The sequence below is a fragment of the Natator depressus genome, chromosome 7 (assembly GCF_965152275.1).
Source record: "Natator depressus isolate rNatDep1 chromosome 7, rNatDep2.hap1, whole genome shotgun sequence".
Taxonomy (NCBI): Eukaryota; Metazoa; Chordata; order Testudines; family Cheloniidae; genus Natator; species Natator depressus.
In genome coordinates, this window is record NC_134240.1 from 122,721,414 (window position 1) to 122,743,318 (window position 21,905).

Below are 21,905 nucleotides of genomic sequence, written 5' to 3' on the forward strand. Positions count from 1 at the left end.
GGTACACTCTCAGTTTTCTGTAATATTTCTTCTTCCTTCCTGAAGAAAAATATGCCTTTGTGGCATCTGTGTCCCCATCTTCCTTTGTGAGGACCCAGGCAAAGAATCCATTACATTTTTCTATTTAGTATTTCCTGCATCTCCCTCAACCCTTGATATCTCCTAATGAACTCACCATTTCCTTCATTAGCCTTTGTCTTCTATGTTCTAAACATTTCTAATTTATTATTAAACATGGAGTCTTTCTTCCATTTTCGGCCTAATTGTGTCATAAACGTTAACCCTTTTACTGCTGAACGTTAGGGCATTCCCACTGTGCAATGACTCTGATGGAATGCTGGCACTTCACTGAGAACCTAGGTAGGAGGTACACAGCATAGCACTGGAGATGAACTTTTCCCCATCTGCCAGGTACATCAGGTAGCACTCAAGTGGTTAACTTACTTCTGGCCTTCCAGCCTCCCAGTTTTTACCACTCTCCCAGCCAGGAAGGTCTGTGCTCCATGCCTTCCATCACTGCTCGCAAATGGTTCCTCTCACTCTTAACTCCTGATTTACCTAGGTTGACGTTCTGCTCTGGCTTTACATTGTCTGCGGTTGCTTCTAACTTCACAAACACAGATTTTACACTCATGTAACTCCATTAAGTCAACAGAACTTACTTCTCGTGTATCCCACTATAACGGCAATTCTCAGTCACACAGCCTGTCTCTTTCCTGGAGACATTTTCCATTCACTTCCTTTATTATATTATCCCATTTGTTTGCTTCCCAAAATTTCTTTCCACAAACTCAGTTAACCATAGTTTGCTAGCTGAGGTCTCACTTTAGTCCTGATCTTCCAAGACCTCCATAGATTGACTCAGGCTACACAAGGGATCAATTCATCCTGCATGATTGTGACCTCTGGCAACAGCTGCACTCCACTGAAATAATGGCACCGTTACCCCTAGAGTGAGACTTGTGTGCCTGATAGCTTTTCCTACAACTTGTCCATGATTATGAGACTCGCTCCCAGAAGGTGCTAGGCTCACCGTGAATCTTATGAGCAAAATTAGTGCCCACTGTTTTGTCCTAGCTTTCTCTGTAATAACAAAACCTTGGGCTAATTAGGGGGAGGGGAGCGGGAAAGGAAAACAAGCCATTTGTTCCTTTATTGTGTACTTTGAGATGATGAAAGGCACTCAGATACAATGGTGATGAGTAGTCTATAAAAGGGAAGAGGAAAGAAATCCTAATTACAAACAAGGCAGAAAATAGAAAGGACATGTTTGAGCAAATGCCCGTCTCCCCTTTGCTGCTGTTCTGTGAACTGTGTATAGGTGAGGCATATCCATTCTCCCTGTTTGCCCTGGGTATAGCAGGCAGCAGCACTGGGCTTTGTCTGAAGGTTACACACTTGCGGTGTTGCAGATTAACAGGATTATTGCGTGCAATGCCTGTGGGGGCTTTATTTCTGTGCAGAAATGGGGTCCTGCTTTACATTTCCATTTTGATTATCAATAACGATACCCAGGCATCTTTGTGTACGAGGAAGGGTCACTGATAAAGTGACCTTTATAAATTAAAAGGCCCACTGAAGTGCAGGAATAGGAAATTGGAGGCTGTTTCCAGCTGTGTCAGTCAGAGATGGACAGGCATCGAGGGAAACATGGAACAGGGAACAGAAAATGGAAGAACTGCAGATGGGTTCATAGTAATAGGATACTGCAAGGGCATTTTGGGAAGGCTTCAAAAATATGCTGCGATGGAGTATGCAAACCCCACACCGGACAACAAAGGGTTAAGGAGCTGCCCCACACTCAGCCAGCCCTGCCCCACCCGCAAGAGATGCTCGCTGAGCGGAGCGGAGCAGAGCAGCTCAGCTGGGGGCAGGTCTGGGAAGAGAGCCCACCTGCAACTGCAGCCCCTGAGGGAAGGGAGTACCTGCTTGAGATACCTCCTGGGAGGGAGGCATTCCTTCTCTCTCTCACATTGACTCCCTTTGTTCGTGTTAATTCCCCTTGTGTTGTTTAAGGACAACGCCGGATCCAACGCCGGATCACTAGGCCAGGCTCCACACGAGTGCAAACTGCCACCGACGCCAAAAGCCCAACTGGCCACTATGAAAGCTGGCACTAGGGGAGTGCACTAGCAAAGTCCAAGGCAATGGTGGGCAACCTGCGGCCCGTCAGGGTAAGCCGTTGGCGGGGCGCGAGACAGTTTGTTTACACTGTTTGTCCTCAGGCATGGCCGCCTGCAGCTACACTTCTATGATTCTATAGCAGGGGTGGGCAAACTTTTTGGTCCGAGGGCCATATCGGGGTTGCAAAACTATATGGAGGGCCGGGTAGGGAAGGCTGTGCCTCCCCAAACAGCCTGGCATCCGCCCCCTCCCACTTCCCGCCTCTGACTGCCCCCCCTCAGAATCCCTGACCCATCCAACCCCCCCTGCTCCTTGTCCCCTGATGGCCCCTTCCCAGGACCCCCTGCCCCTAACTGCCCCCCCCGGGACCCCACCCCCCATCCAACCCCCCCTGCTCCCTGACTGCCCCCCTCAGAATCCCCAACCCATCCAACCCCCCCTGCTCCTTCAAGGCCCCCTGCCCCCAGAACCCCATCCCCTATCCAACTTCCCCTGTTCCCTGTTTCCCCCCAGGACCACCAACCCATCCAACCCCCCTGCTCCCTGTCCCCTGACTGCCCTGCCCCTTATCCACACCCCTGCCCCCGACAGGCCCCCCGGGACTCCTATGCCTATCCAACTGCCCCCTGCTCCCTGGCCCCTGACTGCCCCCCCAACCCATCCAACCCCCCTTGCTCTGCCCCCTGACTGCCCCCTGGGACCCCCGGCTCCCCGCCCCCTTACCATGCAAGAGCCAGCCACGCTGCCACACTGCCTGGCAGGAGCGGAGCACTGAGGATGCGGGAGAGGGGGGACAGCAGGGGAGGGGCCGGGGGCTAGCCTCCCCAGCCGGGAGCTCATGGACCGAGGCAGGACGGTGCCGTGGGCCGGATGTGGCCCGCGGGCCGTAGTTTGCCCACCTCTGTTCTATAGAATAACTTATTTTTCTATAAAAAGAAAAGGAGTACTTGTGGCACCTTAGAGACTAACCAATTTATTTGAGCATAAGCTTTCGTGAGCTACAGCTCACTTCATCGGATGCAGCTCACGAAAGCTTATGCTCCAATAAACGCGTTAGTCTCTAAGGTGCCACAAGTACTCCTGTTCTTTTTGTGAATACAGACGAACATGGCTGCTACTCAAACTTATTTTTCCATATACATTTTAAATATAAATATTTAGTAATGTTTGCATAGATTATATTTACGAGCTCCTTAGGACAGGGACAAGCTTTCTGTTGTGTGTCCCTGATGCCTTGCACAAGAGGTGCCAATCTCTGACTTGTATTTTTAGAGTCTACTACATATAAATAATAAATCATAATAGAAAACACTTCCTTGCTGAAATTTTGCCCTGCTTCCCTCACATTTATTTAGGTTACTCTAAATTAAAAGATAAAGTGTTGTACAGGCTTCAGATTTCACCAGTAACTCATCTTTGCAAACTTTTAGGCATTGGCTAAATCGTAGAATTTAGAATATTCAAGTTATTGCTACAATCTGTCATAACCAAATTGAGTTTCGTCAATTAAAGCAAACAGACCTGAAAAGCATCATTGCCCACACTCTGCTGCGGATCTAGAGACGTAAAGAAAAGTGCCCTTGCTTGGGAAAGTCAGATTGTCTGTTGCTTTAAATCTGCTCTTTAACTACAACAACTAACAGGGCAATAGCGAGACTGATTACGGCTGACATGGCATTTTCACCGACTTCCGCTATTCAAGTGCTTAGAACTTTCTGAAAGAAATTTACATTTTAGAGTGAAGTTGCTCTAAGTTCTGGTCTGAGCCCAGAAGTTAATTAGTTCTTGAAAAATGTTGTTAAAAGTCCATTTGTCCCCAGAGGGGAAAGGCAGCAGCTTTACGTCAATAAAGTCTAGGGAAAAGGACAAAACAGGAATCTGGGAGGGAGCTGCACGGTGCTCTGTACTGCTCCTCCAGCTAGACTGAACGGTGAATAATCTGTTTAATGCTTAAACTCTCCCTTTCTGTGTAACCTGAGGTCGTCCACACGGCACATGCATGTGCTATATCAGATTACAAACCTCATTGTAACGTAGCCATGCAACGGGGCACAAACAATGCTTCTAGGGGAACCTTAACTCTGACTCCCTAGATTGTTGTCCAATTCAAGTCTCGTCCTTCATACCACAGCGGTGCAACATTTTACATTTAAAAATGAAAAACAGCATCGATTTCCTCAGCTTTCAGGGCTGCACAATCTTTGTCACTGGCTCTAATTATTTTTATTTAAAATCCTTAGAGAGGCAGAGCTGGGAGGCAGGCTTGGGCCCAATCCTGCTTCCACTGATGTCAACCCAAACTGGCTTTTTCCATGGAACACTCCCTCTCGTTGTCTAATTGAATGGCAAGTAGCCAAGCAAATGTGGAGACACACAGCCTCCTGCAGAAGGAAGGGGCAGGCAGCCATAGCACCGGGATATGCACCAGACACCAGGGCACACGGAAGAACCCTGGCTGTTTTCATCAGCCACAGGATTTAACCTCTCACCTTAGAGAGGCCATTCCTCAGAGGAACAGAATTTCCATAGCTTCAATGTTGCAACCTCTAATTCAAGTTGTGAGTTTCTAAAGAAAATATGGTTTGTTCTAAAACACTCTCGGGGCATATGCGCTTGTGGTGGCGTGTAGAGTGCAGACACCTCGTGCCCAGCTAGCACGGGTATAAAGAGCAGTGGAGACAGCGAGGCACAGCTTAGGCAAGTAGAGTGCCCTACGTGTCTGAACCCACAGGGTCTGCACCCTAACCGGCTTTCTACACATGTGGGCAGCGCCTCCCACATCTACACTGCTATTTTTAGTAGGGTGGCGGTCTGCTGCCAGAGCCTTCCCTCGCCGCAGGGACAGGCTCCGGCAGCTATGTATGTCACGAAGTCCCCGGGCGATGCTCTGGAACTGCTCCCTACGAAGCCAGGCAGGACTCTGGGGCAGTCTCCTTTCTGTGAGCAGCCTGTCTGCAGGACACACAACTTCCACCTTCCTGGGTCTGACCTCAGAGCATTCAGCATCCTCTGCCCCTCCGTGTGCTTCCCATAGCGAGTCCGCTCAGGCGGGGTCCTGGGGAAGCCAGAGGGTCCTGCCCCCCAACTCCACAGTCAGACGGGACTCTCAGCCAGCCAGTAAAACAGAGGTTTATTAGACGACAGGAACATGGTCTAACACAGAGCTTGTAGGTGCAGAGAACAGGACCCCTCAGCTGGGTCCATTTTGGGGGGCAGTGAGCCAGACAACCACGTCTGCCCTTCACTCCATGTCCCAGCCAGCCCCAAACTGAAACTCCCTCCAGCCCCCCCTCCTCTGGGCTTTGTCCCTTTCCCGGGCCAGGTGGTCACCTGATTCCTTTGTTCTCCAACCCTTTAGCTCTCACCTGGCAGGGGGGAAGGGCCCAGGCCATCAGTTGCCAGGAAACAGGGTGTCGGCCATTCTCTGTGTCCAGACCCCTGCACACACCTGCCCTCTAGGGCTCTGCAACGATCATACACCCTTACCCCACCACCTAGATACTTAAGAACTGCCTAGGGGAAACTGAGGCACCCCCACACTATTCAGAGGAAACATTAAGAACAGTCCCGCTTCGTCACAATGTACACATAGCTTTTGGAAGAAAATGTCTTCAGGCTCAGGGCTTTTCTGCAGGCGAAAGCATTTCCAATAGAGTACTGTATATGTTTTTCTGCTATAACTATCCCAAAACTACACCCCACCACTTTGTTTATGCTGGTTTAAGCTAGTCACATGAGAAGTAACTGCAACCACACCATTCTGCACTGCTTCTGAAATAGCCAGTCAGCTTCTGGGCAGATATCCCATGGTGCAATGTTCCAGTGCTAGATTCTACGCATTCTGGGATTTTTTTTTTTGCAGCATATTGTGAGATACCTACCAGAACCTATGGGAATTCTGGCACTCAAACGCCCATGATTCCTTTTTTGGTATCCCATATTTCATCTGGTTTTAGTAGGCCAGCACCATTTTCAAACTTGTCAGACAGCATGGAGGAAGCACTGCTGAGCGCCAGAATCCTGACAGACATTAATATAAACAGCGTCCTCCAGATGTATTGGCGGTCATGCAGCCAGATGGCTTTGGAGGAGTTGGGAGCCAGCCATTGCATAATGTCGAGCAGATATTGCTGGAGGAGAAGAAACCGAGCAGTTACTTCTGCATGACATTTTCCTGGAGCAGCTTTACTCCACCGAGCGCCACTTTTGTGTTTGGCCACCCGACACCAACTGGTGGGACAGGACATTGCTAAAGAATTGGGATGACCACCAATGGGGCAGAACTTCAAGATGTGGAATGCTACTGTCCTGAAGATTGCTGCAGAGCTCGCTCCAGAGCTGAAGCTGCAGAACACCAACGGGCCAGTTCCCATCAGCATGGAGAAGTGTGTGGCCATCATTCTATGGATATTAACACACACGCACACCCCACTTGCTATTGATCAGTAGGCTAAGCAGTTTGGTGTTGGTAGATCAACTGCTGGGGCTGCTGTCACGGGGGTTTGCACTGGTGTTAAGAGGATCCTGCTGCCTCAGTTACAAAGCTGGGAAATTCACGGGAGTTGATGGATTTATATGGTTAGGGTTCCCAGATTACGTAGGGGCTATTGATAGGACCCACATGCCTGTAATTACCTACCCCCTCAAAAAAGACCAAATACACCACGTGAGGCCTCGGCATTCACCAACAGAAAGACTGATCACCATGGCAGCTCGATGTCTAGTTGGCAGCCGGTATCAAGTGGAGTGCTCCAGGGGTCGGTCCTGGGGCCGGTTTTGTTCAACATCTTCATTAATGATCTGGAGGATGGCGTGGATTGCACCCTCAGCAAATTCAGGGATGACACTAAGCTGGGGGAGAGGTAGATACACTGGAGGGTAGGGATAGGGTCCAGAGTGACCTAGACAAATTGGGAGGATTGAGCCAAAAGAAATCTGATGAGGTCCAACAAGGACAAGTGCAGAGTCCTCCACTTCGGACGGAAAAACCCCATGCACTGCTACAGGCTAGGGACTGACTGGCTAAGCAGCAGTTCTGCAGAAAGGACCTGGGGATGACAGTGGACGAGAAGCTGGATATGAGTCAACAGTGTGCCCTTGTTGCCAAGAAGGCTAGCGGCATATTGGGCTGCATTAGTAGGAGCATTGCCAGCAGATCGAGGGAAGTGATTATTCCCCTCTATTCAGCACTGGGGAGGCCACATCTGGAGTACTGTGTCCAGTTTTGGGCCCCCCGCTACAGAAAGGATGTGGACAAATTGGATGAGTCCAGCAGAGTGCAACAAAAATTATTAGGGGGCTGGAGCACATGGCTTATGAGGAGAGACTGAGGGAACTAGGCTTATTTAGTCTGCGGAAGAGAAGAACGAGGGGGGATTTGATAGCAGCCTTCAACTACTTGAAGGGGGGTTCCAAAGAGGATGGAGCTTGGCTGTTCTCAGTGGTGGCAGATGACAGAACAAGAAGCAATGGTCTCAACCTGTAGTGTGGGAGATCTAGGTTGGATATTAGGAAACACTATTTCACTAGGAGTGTGGCAAAACACTGGAATTGGTTACCTCGGGCGGTGGTGGAATCTCCACCCTTAAAAGCCTCTAAGGCCTGGCTTGACAAAACCTTTGCTGGGATGATTTAGCTGGGGTTGGACTAGATGACCTCCTGAGGTCTATTCCAACCCTAATCTTCTGTGATTCTACGGACTTCACTAGTAATAAAGTGAGGTGGTCTGGAAAGGTCCATGGTACCAGGATCTTTATGACAAATAGAACTTTGCTTCCATGATCACCAATGGACATTGGTGGTGACAGAGATGTGATTCCTCCAGTCATTATAGCAGACCCAGCTTACCCTCTGCTCCCTGGCTTATAAAGCCTTTTAGTGGATACTTTGATAGGAGAAAGGAGCTGTTTAACTCTCCCCTGAGCAGCTGCAGAATGACAACGGAGAGTGCATTTGGAAGACTGAAGGGAAGGTGGAGGTGCCCGATACAAAGGGCAGAGAGCATCCGAGAAATACCTACTTTGTCTTATAAGTGCTTGCTATGATTTGAACAACCTCTGTGAGAGCAAAAGAGCCTCCCTGAAGGCAAAGGGGCAGAAGAACTTGTGGAATTTTGCGAAAGCCAGAGAAGCTGCCTCTGCAAAATCCCCCAACTAGTTAGGGAAGTGCCGTGCTCCCACTCTAAGAGCAGGGGGTAGGTGAGGCAAATGAATGTAATGTAACCAAGGCCATTAATATGCTTTGTGTAATGATGGTAGTAGGAGTGGATGTTCTTAGGTAGAGCAGGACCCCGCCAAATTTCTTTTCAGCCAAGTTGTAATAAAAACCATATATTGACATTGCAAAAGTTAAAACCAATAGAAAAGGGACAGACCTGCCCAAAGTGCTGAAAATACATCTTTGCACCAATAGGGTCACACAAACACATACATGGCCTTGGGGGAGGGAGGGGTGTAGAATGGCAGGGAAATGGCTTGTCCCTTGGAGTTCAGGGAGAGGGGAGTCCCACTGTCCTTGACAGACTGCAGAGAGCAATAGTGTTCTCCAGGAGGTTGGTCTGGTTCTGTGTCACAGTTGGCATCTTTTCCTGAATGTCCCTTGGTCCAGCCATGCATTCCCTTGACTGCTCCCTGGCCTCACTCCTTCTGAGCCAGGAACATGAAACCTTCCTTCCACTCTATTGTCTTGCTGGTATGCAGAAACTAGGCAGGCACTATCCTCTCTCTCTCCCCTTGGACTTTTGCCAGGCATTCAGAGATTGAGAACACTCCTCTCTGCCAGGGCTGTGGTGTGTCAGGTGCCAGGAGAACAAACAATATAAGACATTGTTGTCCAAGTATGGTTTCCACGCCAACAGTGATAAAATGTCACTCCCCCACACCCAAATTTTAGAATTCCCTTCCCCATGCTCTTCCCAGTCTGGGACATGCTTGGAGATGGTATGAGGTTTTCCACCTTATTTTCCCCCTCCCCCAGGACCTCTGTACCACTGCTAAGTAGGGGGAAAGCAGCAGGTTGGTAATTGCATGGGCACCTCTGCAGGCTATTCTTACATTGGATGATGTTACTGTGAAGCGCGTCCCCCAGAGTCAGAGAAGGGTGCTGGGGTTTTTTTTTGTTTTATAACGAGGGGCAAACCAGGAAAATATGCAGAGTTGCTATTTACCAAGAAGCTGCCATTTCATCTTGTGTAGAAATAGAAGGAAACCACTGCCTATATAGGAAGCCCTAAAAAGGCCACATTATCTTATTAATTATATGTATTACCATACCAGCTCGGAGCCTTAGCCCCAGCCAGGACCCCATCGGGCAAGGCACTATACAAACAGGGGAAAATGCAGTATATTTGCCTTAAATGCTCATTTACACCTGCTGCTGAGCACAAAGACTTTTGCAATGATTGCTCTGGACACATTCAGCTACAACGGGACTAACAGTGCTGTTCACTGTAACGAACAAAGGCAGATAATCATGTCCTTATGTAAGCACAAATGCCATCTCTCTGTGCTTATGAATGTCTCATTTGGGAAATTATGAAATGCATAAGTAGCCATATCTAGCCAATTTACATCATTCTAGTGTATGTTTGAAGACTTCAGGTAGCTAAAAGTTCAGAGCAATGTTCAAACTGTGATGCAGAGTAAGAGAAATAGCAATAGAAACCTTTCTGTATGGGCTGATACAATAAAAATAGCCAGCCATGTTGTTGGGTTTTTTTTGTTTTTTTAAATAAAAACCACTGTAGTTCTGCCATCTGGAGTAGGGGAAGGTCTGCTGGGAGGGAGAGGGAGTCTCAAGCAGCATAGGAAGGGGATTCAGGGCCAGCACAGTTGTTCCATGGTTGATGGAGTCAGTATTTCAGGGAAATAATCTGTGCATAAAACTTGTCAGTGTGGACACTATTCTGAATCATTAGAGGGCGCGTGAGTTAAAAGCCCAATGAACTGAGAACTAGGGACACATTTCCATCCTCTCACATCTCAATATACTGCCCTGGCAACAAGCGCTGAGGAATCACCTCTAAAAGGTGGAGGAGAAGCCATGTACCCCCAAGGCTGGGAGGATCACAGCCACCACTCCCAGGAGAAAATGTAGGGTAGTGGGGGTTGGAGACTCTTTTCTGAGGGGTACAGAGGAATCTAACTGTCCCCCTGACATGGCATCCTGGGAGGTATGCTGCCTGCCAGGGGCCCATATCAGAGACGTTACAGAGGGATTGTCTAGGATCATCCGGCCCTCTGACTTCTACCTCATGCTACTCATCCCTCTGGGCACTAATGATACTGCGAGGTATGACCCTCAGCAGATCAGAAGTGACTACAGGGCTCTGGGAGAAAGAGTGAAGGGGTTGGGAGCACAAGTGGTGTTCTCTTTGATCCTTCTGGTCAAGGGTAGGGGTCCAGGCAGAGACAGATACATCCTGGGAGGTGAATGTCTGTCTGTGAAGATGGTGTCTCTAGGAGGGCTTCAGCTTCCTTGACCATGGGATGCTGTTCCAGGAAGGATTGCTAAGCAGAGTTGGGGTTCACCTATTGAGGAAGGGGAAGAGCATATTTGGATACAGACTGGATAACCTCGTGAGAAGGGCTTTAAACTAGGTTCAAAGAGGGCAGGTGACCAAAGCCCACAGATAAGTCAAGAACATAGAGACCCGTGAGAAGTTTTGCAATTTAGGGGGAGCATGGGCTGTTATAGCAGGGATAAAGGAGAGACAAGACAGAACCGTGGGGAAATTAAATCAGTACCTTATGTGTCTGTATACTAATGCAAGAAGAAAGGGGAATAAGCAGTAAGAACACAAAATGCTAATAAACAAACAATAGAATAGTTGGCATCACAGAGCTGGTGAGATAATATGCATGACTGGAATATTGGCATAGAAGGTTATAGCTTGCTGAGGAAGGACAGGCAGGTTAAAAAGGGAGGAGATGTTGCCTTAGATATTAAAAACATACACACTTGGACTGAGGTTGAGATGGGAATAGGAGACAGACTTGTTGAGAGGCTCTGCGTAAGGATAAAAGGGGTAAAAATCAAGGGTGATGTTTGGTGATCTGTAGTAGACCCTTACCATGACAAGAAGAGGTGGATGAGGCTTTTTTCAAATTAACAAAATCATTCAAAGCCCAGGACTTGGTGGTGATGGGGGACTTCAACACCCAGACATCTGCTGGGAAAAACAACACAGCGGGGCACAGAATCTCCAACAAGCTTTTGGAATGTGTTGGAGACAATTTTTTATTTCAGAAGGTGGAGACAGCTACTAGGGGAGAGACTGTTCTAGTTTTGATTTTGACAAATAGGGAAGAACTGGTTGAGAATTTGAAAACGGAAGGCAGCTTGGGTGAAAGTGATCATGAAATGATGAGATTCTAAGGAATAGTAGGAGGGAGAACAATAAAATAAAGATAATGGATTTCAAGAAGGTAGACTTTAGCAAACTCATGGAGCTGGTAAGTAAAATCCCATGGGAAGCAAGCGTAAGGGGAAAAACAATTGAATATAGTTGGCAGTTTTTCAGACATTAAGGGCACAAAAGCAAACTATCCCACTGTGTAGGAAAGACATGAAGTATGGCAAGAGACCACCCTGGCTTAACCAGATCTTCATAATCTAAAAATCAAAAAAAGAGTTCTCTAAAAAGTTGAAACTAGTTCAAATTACAAAGCATAAATATAAACAAACAACACAAGTATGTAGGGACAAAATTGGAAAGGCCAAGGCACAAAATGAGATCAAACTAGCTAGAGATATAAGGCTAACGAGAAAACATCCTATGAATACATTAGAAGCAAGAGGAAGACCAAGGACAGGGTAGGCCCGTTACTCCGTGAATGGGGGAAAATAGAAAATGTGGAAATGGCAGGTGCTTAATGACTTCTTTGTTTCAGTTTTCATCAAGAAGGTTGGTGGTGATTGGACATCTAACAGTGAATGCCGGTAAAAATGAGGTCGGATCAAGAGAGGCTAAAAATAGGGAAAGAACAAGTTAAAAGTTACTTAGACAAAATAGATGTCTTCAAGTCACCAGGGCCTGATGAAACGCATCCTAGAATACTCGAGGAGCTGACTGAGGAGATATCTGATCCATTGGCAATTATCTTTGACAAGTCATAGAAGACAGGAGAGATTCCAAAAGACTGGAAAAGGGTAAATATAGTGCCCATCTACAAAAGGGAAATAAGTCCAACCCAGGGAATTACAGACCAGTCAGCTTAACTTCTGAACCCAGAAAGAATCATAGAATATCAGGGTTGGAAGGGACCTCAGAAGGTCATCTAGTCCAACCCCCTGCTCAAAGCAGGACCAATCCCCAACTAAAGCCCTGGCTGGGCTGATTTGTCAAGCCTGACCTTAAAAAATATCTAAGGAAGGAGATTCCACCACCTCCCCAGGTAACGCATTCCAGTGTTTCACCACCCTCCTAGTCAAAAAGTTTTTCCTAATATCCAACCTAAACCTCCCCCACTGAAACTTGAGACCATTACTCCTTGTTCTGTCATCAGCTACCACTGAGAACAGTCTAGATCCATCCTCTTTGGAACCCCCTTTCAGGTAGTGGAAAGCAGCTATCAAATCCCCCCCTCATTCTTCTCTTCCGCAGACTAAACAATCCCAGTTCCCTCAGCCTCTCCTCATAAGTCATGTGTTCCAGTCCCCTAATCATTTTTGTTGCCCTCCGCTGGACTCTCTCCAATTTTTCCACATCCTTCTTGTAGTGTGGGGCCCAAAACTGGACAGTACTCCAGATGAGGCCTCACCAGTGTCGAATAGAGGGGAACGATCACGTCCCTCGATCTGCTGGCAATGCCCCTGCATATACATCCCAAAATGCCATTGGCCTTCTTGGCAACAAGGGCACACTGTTGACTCATATCCAGCTTCTCGTCCACTAGGTCCTTTTCTGCAGAACTGCTGCCGCCGAGCCATTCGGTCCCTAGTCTCTAGCGGTGCATGGGATTCTTCCGTCCTAAGTGCAGGACTCTGCACTTGTCCTTGTTGAACCTCAGATTTCTTTTGGCCCATTCCTCTAATTTGTCTAGGTCCCTCTGTATCCTATCCCTACCCTCCAGCGTATCTACCTCTCCTCCCAGTTTAGTGTCATCTGCAAACTTGCTGAGGGTGCAATCCACACCATCCTCCAGATCATTAATGAAGATACTGAACAAAACCGGCCCCAGGACCGACCCTTGGGGCACTCCGCTAGATACCGGCTGCCAACTAGACATGGAGCCATTGATCACTATCCGTTGAGCCCGACAATCTAGCCAACTTTCTATCCACCTTACAGTCCATTCATCCAGACCATACTTCTTTAACTTGCTGGCAAGAATACTGTGGGAGATAGTCTCAAAAGCTTTGCTAAAGTCAAGAAATAACACGTCCACTGCTTTCCCCTCATCCACAAAGCCAGTTCTCTCATCATAGAAGGCAATTAGATTAGTCAGGCATGACTTGCCCTTGGTGAATCCATGCTGACTGTTCCCGATCATTTTCCTCTCCTTTAAGTGCTTCAGAATTGATTCCTTGAGGACCTGCTCCATGATTTTTCCAGGGACTGAGGTGAGGCTGACTGGCCTGTAGTTCCCTGGATCCTCCTCCTTCCCCTTTTTAAAGATGGGCACTACATTAGCCTTTTTCCAGTCGTCCAGGACTTCCCCCGATCGCCATGAGTTTTCAAAGATAATGGCCAATGGCTCTGCAATCACATCCGCCAACTCCTTTAGCACTCTTGGATGCAGTGCATCCGGCCCCATGGACTTGTGCTCGTCCAGCTTTTCTAAATAGTCCCGAACCACTTCTTTCTCCACATAGGGCTGGTCACCTCCTCCCCATGCTGTGCTGCCCAGTGCAGTAGTCTGGGAGCTGACCTTGTTCGTGAAGATAATGGAGCAAATACTTAAGCAATCAATTTGCCAACATCTAGAAGATAATAAGGTGATAAGTAACAATCAGCATGGATTTGTCAAGAACAAATAGTGTCAAACCAACCTGATAGCTTTCTTTGATGGGTTACAAGCCTTGTGGATGGGGGGGAAGCGGTAGACGTGGTATATCTTGACTTTAGTAAAGCTTTTGATACCGTCGTGCATGACCTTCTCATAAACTAGGGAAATGCAACCTAGATGGAGCTACTATAAGGTGGGTACAAAACTGGTTGGAAAACCATTTGCGGAGAGTAGTTAGTGGTACAGTGTCATGCTGGAAGGGCATAAAAAGTGGGGTCCCACAAGGGTCAGTTCTGGGACTGGTTCTGTTCCATATCTTCATCAATGATTTAGATATTGGCTTGCAGAGTACACTTATAAAGTTTGCGGATGATACCAAGCTGGGAGGGGCTGCAAGTGCTTTGGAGGATAGAATTAAAATTCAAAATGATCTGGACAAACTGGAGAAATGGTCTGAAGTAAATAGGATGAAATTCAATAAGGACAAATGCAAAGTATTCCACTTAGGAAGGAACAATCAGTGGCACACATACAAAATAGGAAATGACTGCCTAGGAAGGAGTGTTGTGGAAGGGGATCTGAGGGTCATAGTGGACCACAAGCTAACTACGAGTCAACAGTGTAATGCTGTTGCAAAAAAAAAAAAAAAAAGCAAATATCACTCTGGGATGTCTTAGCAGGAGTGTTGTAAGCAAGACATGAGCAGTAGCTCTTCTACTCTGCACTGATTTGGCCTCAACTGGAGTAGTGTGTCCAGTTCTGGGTGCCACATTTCAGAAAAGATGGACAAACTGGAGAGAGTCCAGAGAAGAGCAACAAAAATGATTAAAGGTCTAGAAAACATGACCTATGAGGGAAGATTGAAAAAAATTGGGTTTGTTTAGTCTGGAAAAGAGGACAGAGGGGACATAACAGTTTTCAAGTACATAAAAGATTGTTCCAAGGAGGTAAATTGTTCTTGTTAACCCCTGAGGATAGGGCAAGAAGCAATGGGCTTAAATTGCAGCAAGGGAGGTTTAGGTTGGACATTAGGAAAAACTTCCTAACTCTCAGGGTGGTTAAGCACTGGAATAAATTGCCTAGGGAAGCTGTGGAATCTCCGTCATTGGAGATTTTTTAAGAGCAGGCTAGACAAACACCTGTCAGAAATGGTCTGGATAATACTTAGTCCTGCCACGAGTGCAGGGGACTGGACTAGATGACCTCTCAAGGTCACTTCCAGTCCTATGATTCTATGACTAGTGGTATCTGGACAACAAGGCAGCATCTAGCAGTCCCTGGAACAAAGTTACTTAAATCCTCCTATACAGTCAGTACCCAGACAGTTTATTGTAACGCAACATGGAATACTTACTGGTGGAGGTTTCCTTCCCAGTAGTGTGCGGCTAGCAATCCACCTGGGTCTCAGGGACCATCTCTGGGAGTGTCTCTTCATGGGTCTCTGGCTCAGGTGTGCTGAAAATATCGTAGCTGTCTGGGGAAATTTCTTCACAGGGTCTGTGGCCAGTTCTAAACAGCCACAACATAGCAGGATTCTGCAGTGACCTGGCAAAAATCCAATCCAGCTCCTCTGAATATGCACATGTAGCAGGAGCATTACTGATGGGCTTGTTTTGGTCCCTCTTTTGGTCCCATTTTCATAGTTCCGCTTGAGCTTTGGTTTTGGTGGGCACAGGGGTGCGTCCCAGGAGTGCCCCTTTTCCCACAATTGTTCCAATAGCCACTTGTAGATATCCACATCCTGGTAAGGGCTGTTAAGATGGGGGTTGACATGCTCCTCTCCCCAGAGGTCAAAGACACTCAGGCCCTCCAGACAGGACCACACAGAAATACAGGCATGGCTGCTAGAATGGACTTCAGGTATGTGAACTTACCAAAGGGTAGAATCACAAAGGGACATACCTGGCCATATGCTAGCAATTAAAGAGAGAGGAGAGAGACAGAGACAAGGTAGGTAAGGAAATATCTTTTATTGGACCAACTCCTGTCGGTGGAAAGTACAAACTTTAGAACCTGAAAGTTTGGACCTTCAACCAAACACCAAAAGAAGTTGGTCCAATAAAAGATATTACTTTACCTAGCTTGTATCTCTCATTTCTTGAGATCAATGTGGCTACAACACCACTGCAAACAGCATTTAAATAGGCAGGTGACATCCGGACAAGAGGACCCTGGAGCAGTGGAGGGCACATGGGTAAACAGACAGGCTAGTCTAGGTATAAAGTAGTACGGAGTGGGATAGCAGTGGGAGGACAGCTTGAAGTGAGGTAGTTAATTCAAAATGGGGATGAACCCACATGAACCATATACCAGAATATATACTCATTCCCGACTAGTGTTATGCCGCTTGCAAAGAGGATTAAAGCAGGATAAGACAAGAGATAAATCAAAAAATAATTTGTATGGATGCAAGGCAGTTGATGTCAGGGGGAAAAAAAGCTGTCCTCAGAATCTGGAAATTGGTGGGGGGTCCCCCCACCCTGAAATATGTATTTCGTGACTGAGCCACGACCAGAGGGATGCATCAGATTTCTCTTCCATGTACTCAAGCAAGCCCAGGGAGCACTGACAGAGATTCCTGCACTATCAATAATCCCCTCAGCACTTTTACAAAAGTAAATTACACACATTAAATCAAACATGTTTAAAAAGTTCCAGACAGAAGTGAGTCTAAGGAGGGTCCTCCTCAAAGGGCCTCTCCCACCCTAAAGCACGAGCCAGCCCATAACCCAGCTGTCCCCTGCAGGGTACCAACCCCACCCGCGAAATGTTGAGAAGTCTCCACAACAAAGCAGAATAATGTCAGGATCAAAGCTGAGCTCTGGCAAACCCGGGGGAGAAGCCAGGTCCAGAGCCACCCAGAACTTCCTGCCTCAGAGGATCACAGCTGCCATGTCATTACACAGGGAGAGAGGGGAGGTCTTGCTGGGAAGCCAAAGGCAAACCCATTAAAACGTCTCTTGGGAGAGGGCTGGCAGCCAATTACCCCTGTGCTGTGCTCTTAGTGAGCAGCCTGCCTCATTCTGCATGAACTGCCATTTCTGAATGGTGTGAGGAGAACACCCCCATGTAGTGCACACTGCTCTCACCCAACCAGGAGGCGGGAAAGGCCAGGAGCACTGGAGCGAGGGCTCTGCATCAGGAAGAGAAGGATGCAACTTTCCTGCCAAGTGCAGATAATAAAATAGCATCGTCCTGACAAAAGCTGCAGCCCACAGAGGCGGAGGATCCCGCCAGGCCATAAGCCTTTGAAACAAACAGCTGGATGGGCTGCAATAGCCTCCATCATTCTCCCCAAACAGAACAGGGGGTGTGTGGCACCTTAGAGACTAACAAGGTTATTGGAGCATCAGCTTTCATGGGCTACAGCTCACCTCATCGGATGCACGTGTTACCCGTCAGACGCCACTTATATGGTGGTGACCAAGAGGATCTGCTGCCCTGCCCCACAGGGTGACAGGGCTGCAACACCCCCTGTGGGAGAAGCCAATACTTCTGTGTTGAAAAACAAAATGAAAGCCGAAACCTCAAATAAATGTGTTAGTCTCTAGGGTGCCACAAGTCCTCCTGTTCTTTTTGCGGATACAGACTAACAGGGCTGCTGCTCTGAAACCTGTCTTTCTCCCAGTTACTTCCCCTACACCGATTCATACAGACAGCTTGGATTATGGAGAACAGAACTCTGTATGGAACAGAGAAGGGGCACTGTGAACAGTTTAGAGAGTAATTTTATGCAAGTTTGGTTCAGTTCTGCAATTTAACCAGGATGTGCGCTTGCTGGCTCTATGCAAGGGCCTCACAGAAAGGACAATGCCTGAAAGCAACAGAATGGGAGTGACGCAGGCAAATGGACCTATCTCCAGAAGCCAAAGTCCCAGAGCCAGAGGTGAGAGAAAGAACTAAAGGAGAATAGGTTCTAAAGTAACTAAGAGAAAGCTGCATGAACCTGCTAAAAATAGAGAGAGAGAGAGAGAGCGCACGCGCGCTATTTGCTGAGGGGGGAGAAGTGTCCGACACCAGCTATGGCCAGGAAAGGAGCAATGGGGGCCAAATGTGTCACATCATCAAGACTTGGTGGACTTCAGTGTGACTGCTACTTAATACATCAAAGAGCCATTTCAGTGCCAACCTATCCCTCCCCCCCCGCCATTTGTTTTCCCCACTGGTTATATGCTTAGATGAGCTGTCCCTAAAACCCCCTCCCACCCACCCTTACTTGTCTGTGTCCCCACACCGGGGCAGTGGGGGGAGGAGGGAAGAAGAGAAAGAGGAGGAGGAACAGGGGTAAGGTGGCTGAGGCTAAGGCCAGGTTTGTGGCCGGGAGAGGTGCCACAGCCAGGGGCTGAGGCTGGAGTGGGAGCAGAGCTGCAGCCAGGTGCGGCTCCACTCCCGGCTTTGCCCCCAGCATTGGTCCCAGGTCGGGAATGGAGCCACGACCAGCGGCTGGTGTGGGGATGGGAGTAGAACCGCACCAAGGCCAGGACCAGGGCCGCAGCTGGAGGCAGGATCAGAGCAGAGCAGGGAGGGCTTCATGGTGCTCCCTCCCCACCCCTGGGCAGGGTTTCTTGGGCTGCACCCCCCCCGCCCCCAGACACTCCTCCATGCCTCCCTAGAGAGGTTGCACCCCACATTTTGGGGACCCTCTGGCTTACTCTGTAAGCTATTTGGGGGCTGGGGCTTGTTATTTCCTGCACACAGTGCCCAGCCCAATGAGGAATCAATTCCTGATTGGCACCTCTAGACACACAGACACACCCCAGTTCAAATGTGGGGTGACATTTTACACAGTGCCACGAACATGATCACTAGAACAAGGACACTGGCTATGCTGGTAGACGGAGGCACCTAGATGCTGCTTTGGACTGTGTGGGCAAGTAATGCTACCCCACCCCCTCTTCCGAGCAGGCAATGTACTGGAGTGTAGAAGAACAAGGATCCTGCTGTCCAAGCCCAACAAAGCCCTGGATAAGAGCAGGAGGGGGTGTTACATGCAGTCATAGAAATAACTGCAGAAAGAACCCTGCTGGAGCTTGGGTCTGGAGGGTTGCCCAACAGGACAGGAATGTGTTGTGGGTTTTTTGTTTGTTTTTTTTTTTTAAAGTAAGTCTGTCTCCATGCTAGATTTTAGGTAAGTGTCACTGCCCAGGGCGGGGGGTAGAAGGGCGAGTGATATCAAGATTGTCCTCAGATAAGGCATTTTCAGAGAGACAAGATGCACTGAACCAGGAGGCAGGAGCTCTGCCACAAGCTTCCTGCAGACCCACACACCACTCACCTCAACTCCATTTGCCTCAGTTTTCCTCTCAAATAGGGATTGCACTTGTACTTCCCTCTTTTGGTTTGGCTGTTTAGACTGTGAGCTCTCTGGGGCAGGGGCGGTCTCTTAGTAGGCATTTGTACATAGGGTTAGTGTAGCCGTATTGGTCTCAGGATATTAGAGACCAGCTGGGTGAGTGGATCTTTTATTGCAGTGGTTCTCAGCCCTTACAGACTACTCTACCCATTTGAGGAGTCTGCTTTGTCTTGCGTACCCAAAGCGTCACCTCACTTAAAAACAACTTGCTTACAACATCAGACATTGAAACACAAAAGAGGCACAGCACACTATTACTGAATAATGGCCGATTCTCATTTTTACCATGCAATTATAAAATAAATTATTTGGAATATAAATATTGTACTTACATTTCAGCATATAGAGCAGTATAAACAAGCCCTTGTCAGTATGAAATTTGAGTTTGTACTGACTTCACTAATGTTTTATGTAGCCTGTTGTAAAACTAGGCAAATATCTAGAGGCATTGTTGTACCCTCTGGAAGACCTCTCCGGACTCCTGGTTAAGAACCACTGTTTTGGTGGACTAACGTGTGCCAGCGAGAGAGACAAGCTTTCAAGCTCCACAGAGCTCTTCAAGTTTGGAAAAGCTATTCAGAGGGCTTGTCTACACCACGCAGCTTTTAGCGACAAGGCTGTGTCCTGTCACTAAAAGTCAGCATGTGTAAATGCTCCTTATTGGCCCCGTTGTTGACAAAATACCACCCGCTCGCTGAGCTGGAGTTAGCTATTTCCCCTTGTTTTTTCCTACCCCCCCCCACGTTCTTGTTAAACCCTGGATTTGTGCTGGAAATGGCCCACCTTGATGATCATACACACTGTACGGAGAGTGGTCACTTTAGATAAGCTATTGCCAGCAGGAGAGTGGGGTGGGGGGAGGTATTTTTTCATGCTTTGCGTGTATAAAAAGATCTTCTACACTCTCCACAGTGTGCATCCGATGAAGTGGGCTCTCGCTCAGGAAAGCGGAGGCTCCGGTACATGGGTTAGTCTCTAGGGTGCCACAAGTCCCCCTGTTCCTTTTGCGGTACAGACGGCCCCGGCCGCTGCTCGGACACCTCTCGGCACACGGCGGCCGGCCTCCGCGGCGCAGATAAACCCCCCCCGCCCCCGCCCGTGTTTCGCAGGGCAGGCGCCGGGGCCGCTCAGGCTCGTCTCCGAGGCCTCCGGCTGGCTTGCGGCGGCCGACGAACCCGGCGGCGGCGGCGGGGACAGACCGGGGCGGGGGGGGCAGCCCAGGAGCCGTGGCCTGCTCGCGCCCCGCGAACCGGCGCCGGGGGGCGGGGCGGGGCGGTTCGCCCCCAGCAGCGTTCTCCCTTCCGGCCCCCGCCCGAGCCAGCCAGCCAGCCAGCCAGAGGCCGAGCCGCGGGGGGCAGGGTTTGACCGGACCGGACCGGACCGGCCGCGCACCTACCTGCCGCCCCGCCGCGCAGCGGCTCCTCGGCTCCCCGCCGCCATCTCATACCTGCCGCTCCGCCTCCCCATTGGCCCGCCGCGCCCCAGCCCCTGCAAAGCGATTGGCTGGAGCGAGCGCCGTCCCGGGGCGGGGCCCCCAAAGGGCGGGGCCGCCATTGGCCGGTTCGAATAGTCAACAGACGACCCGCGCGCTGGCCGGGCGGGGGCCGCCGGCTGCGCAAAGGGTCCTGGGGGTTGTAGTTTTCCTGGGTGGGAGGGGGATCAGCAGGCCCCGCCCCCAGGCTGAGGACACGCCCCAGGGCGGGGAAGCCGCGGGGGTGGGGGTGCAGCAGCCCCTGCCTGTGGGGGGAGGGGGCAGGGGTTCCCCAGCTGCCAACGCTGCCCGGGCTGGCACAGGCCGAGGCAGTGGGGACGTGGCAGCCCCTCTGTGTGGCCAGGGGCAGGGGGGTACCTCAGGTCCCCCCCTCGCTGCAGCCCTCAGCACATGGGCAGGCCAGGGCCCCTCCAAAGGGGGTGGGGGTCCTTGTCCCCGTTGCACAGCCAGGGGCCGCACAGGGGGAAGGGCTTGCCCACACCCCAGGGCGGAACAGTCCGAGGCAGATCTGAGACACTGCTCGTACCCCCGTCCCCCCGCTCCGTTCTGCTGGGGCCACCCCTGCTGTTACACCTGGTTCCTCTGACGTCAAGGCAGTTAGTCTGGATTTACACGGGTGCAGCAGAGCCCAGCCTGGCCTGACGTCATTCCCCGTTCACTGAGCAACTGACGGGCGAGTCTGGCCGGGGAGGATAACTCCTACCCAAGTCAAACCAGGGGTCGGCAGTAAGAGGAGAAGTCACTGTGGGACCCATTCTCCCATTAGCCTACGTCAGAGGTTCTCAGACTGTGGTCCGCGAGCTCCATTCAGGACGTCCGTGGACAGTTCCCTCTGAGGTGCCCGCCTGGGCGGCTGCACACAAGAGAACAAAGGGCCACCCACCTAATTAGTGGAGCCGCACAGGCGTGGCTCCGCTAATTAGGTCTGGACCCTGGAGAAGACGCACATGTAAGGTGGCCTTGGGGGAATAGCGGGCAGTGGGGTGAG

General features: G+C 49.5%; 1 protein-coding gene across 1 annotated transcript in view; it reads right to left on the bottom strand.

Annotated features, from left to right (window-relative positions):
* The window catches only part of ARHGAP19 (Rho GTPase activating protein 19), a 65,475-nt gene extending 44,607 nt beyond the window's left edge, over window positions 1–20,868 (bottom strand). The window contains exon 1 of the mRNA XM_074959508.1: window positions 20,822–20,868. Within this exon, the coding sequence (XP_074815609.1) occupies window positions 20,822–20,865 (44 nt within the window). The 5' untranslated portion in view covers window positions 20,866–20,868. The remainder of the gene's footprint in view (window positions 1–20,821) is intronic.
* Between the last annotated feature and the right edge of the window lie 1,037 nt (window positions 20,869–21,905).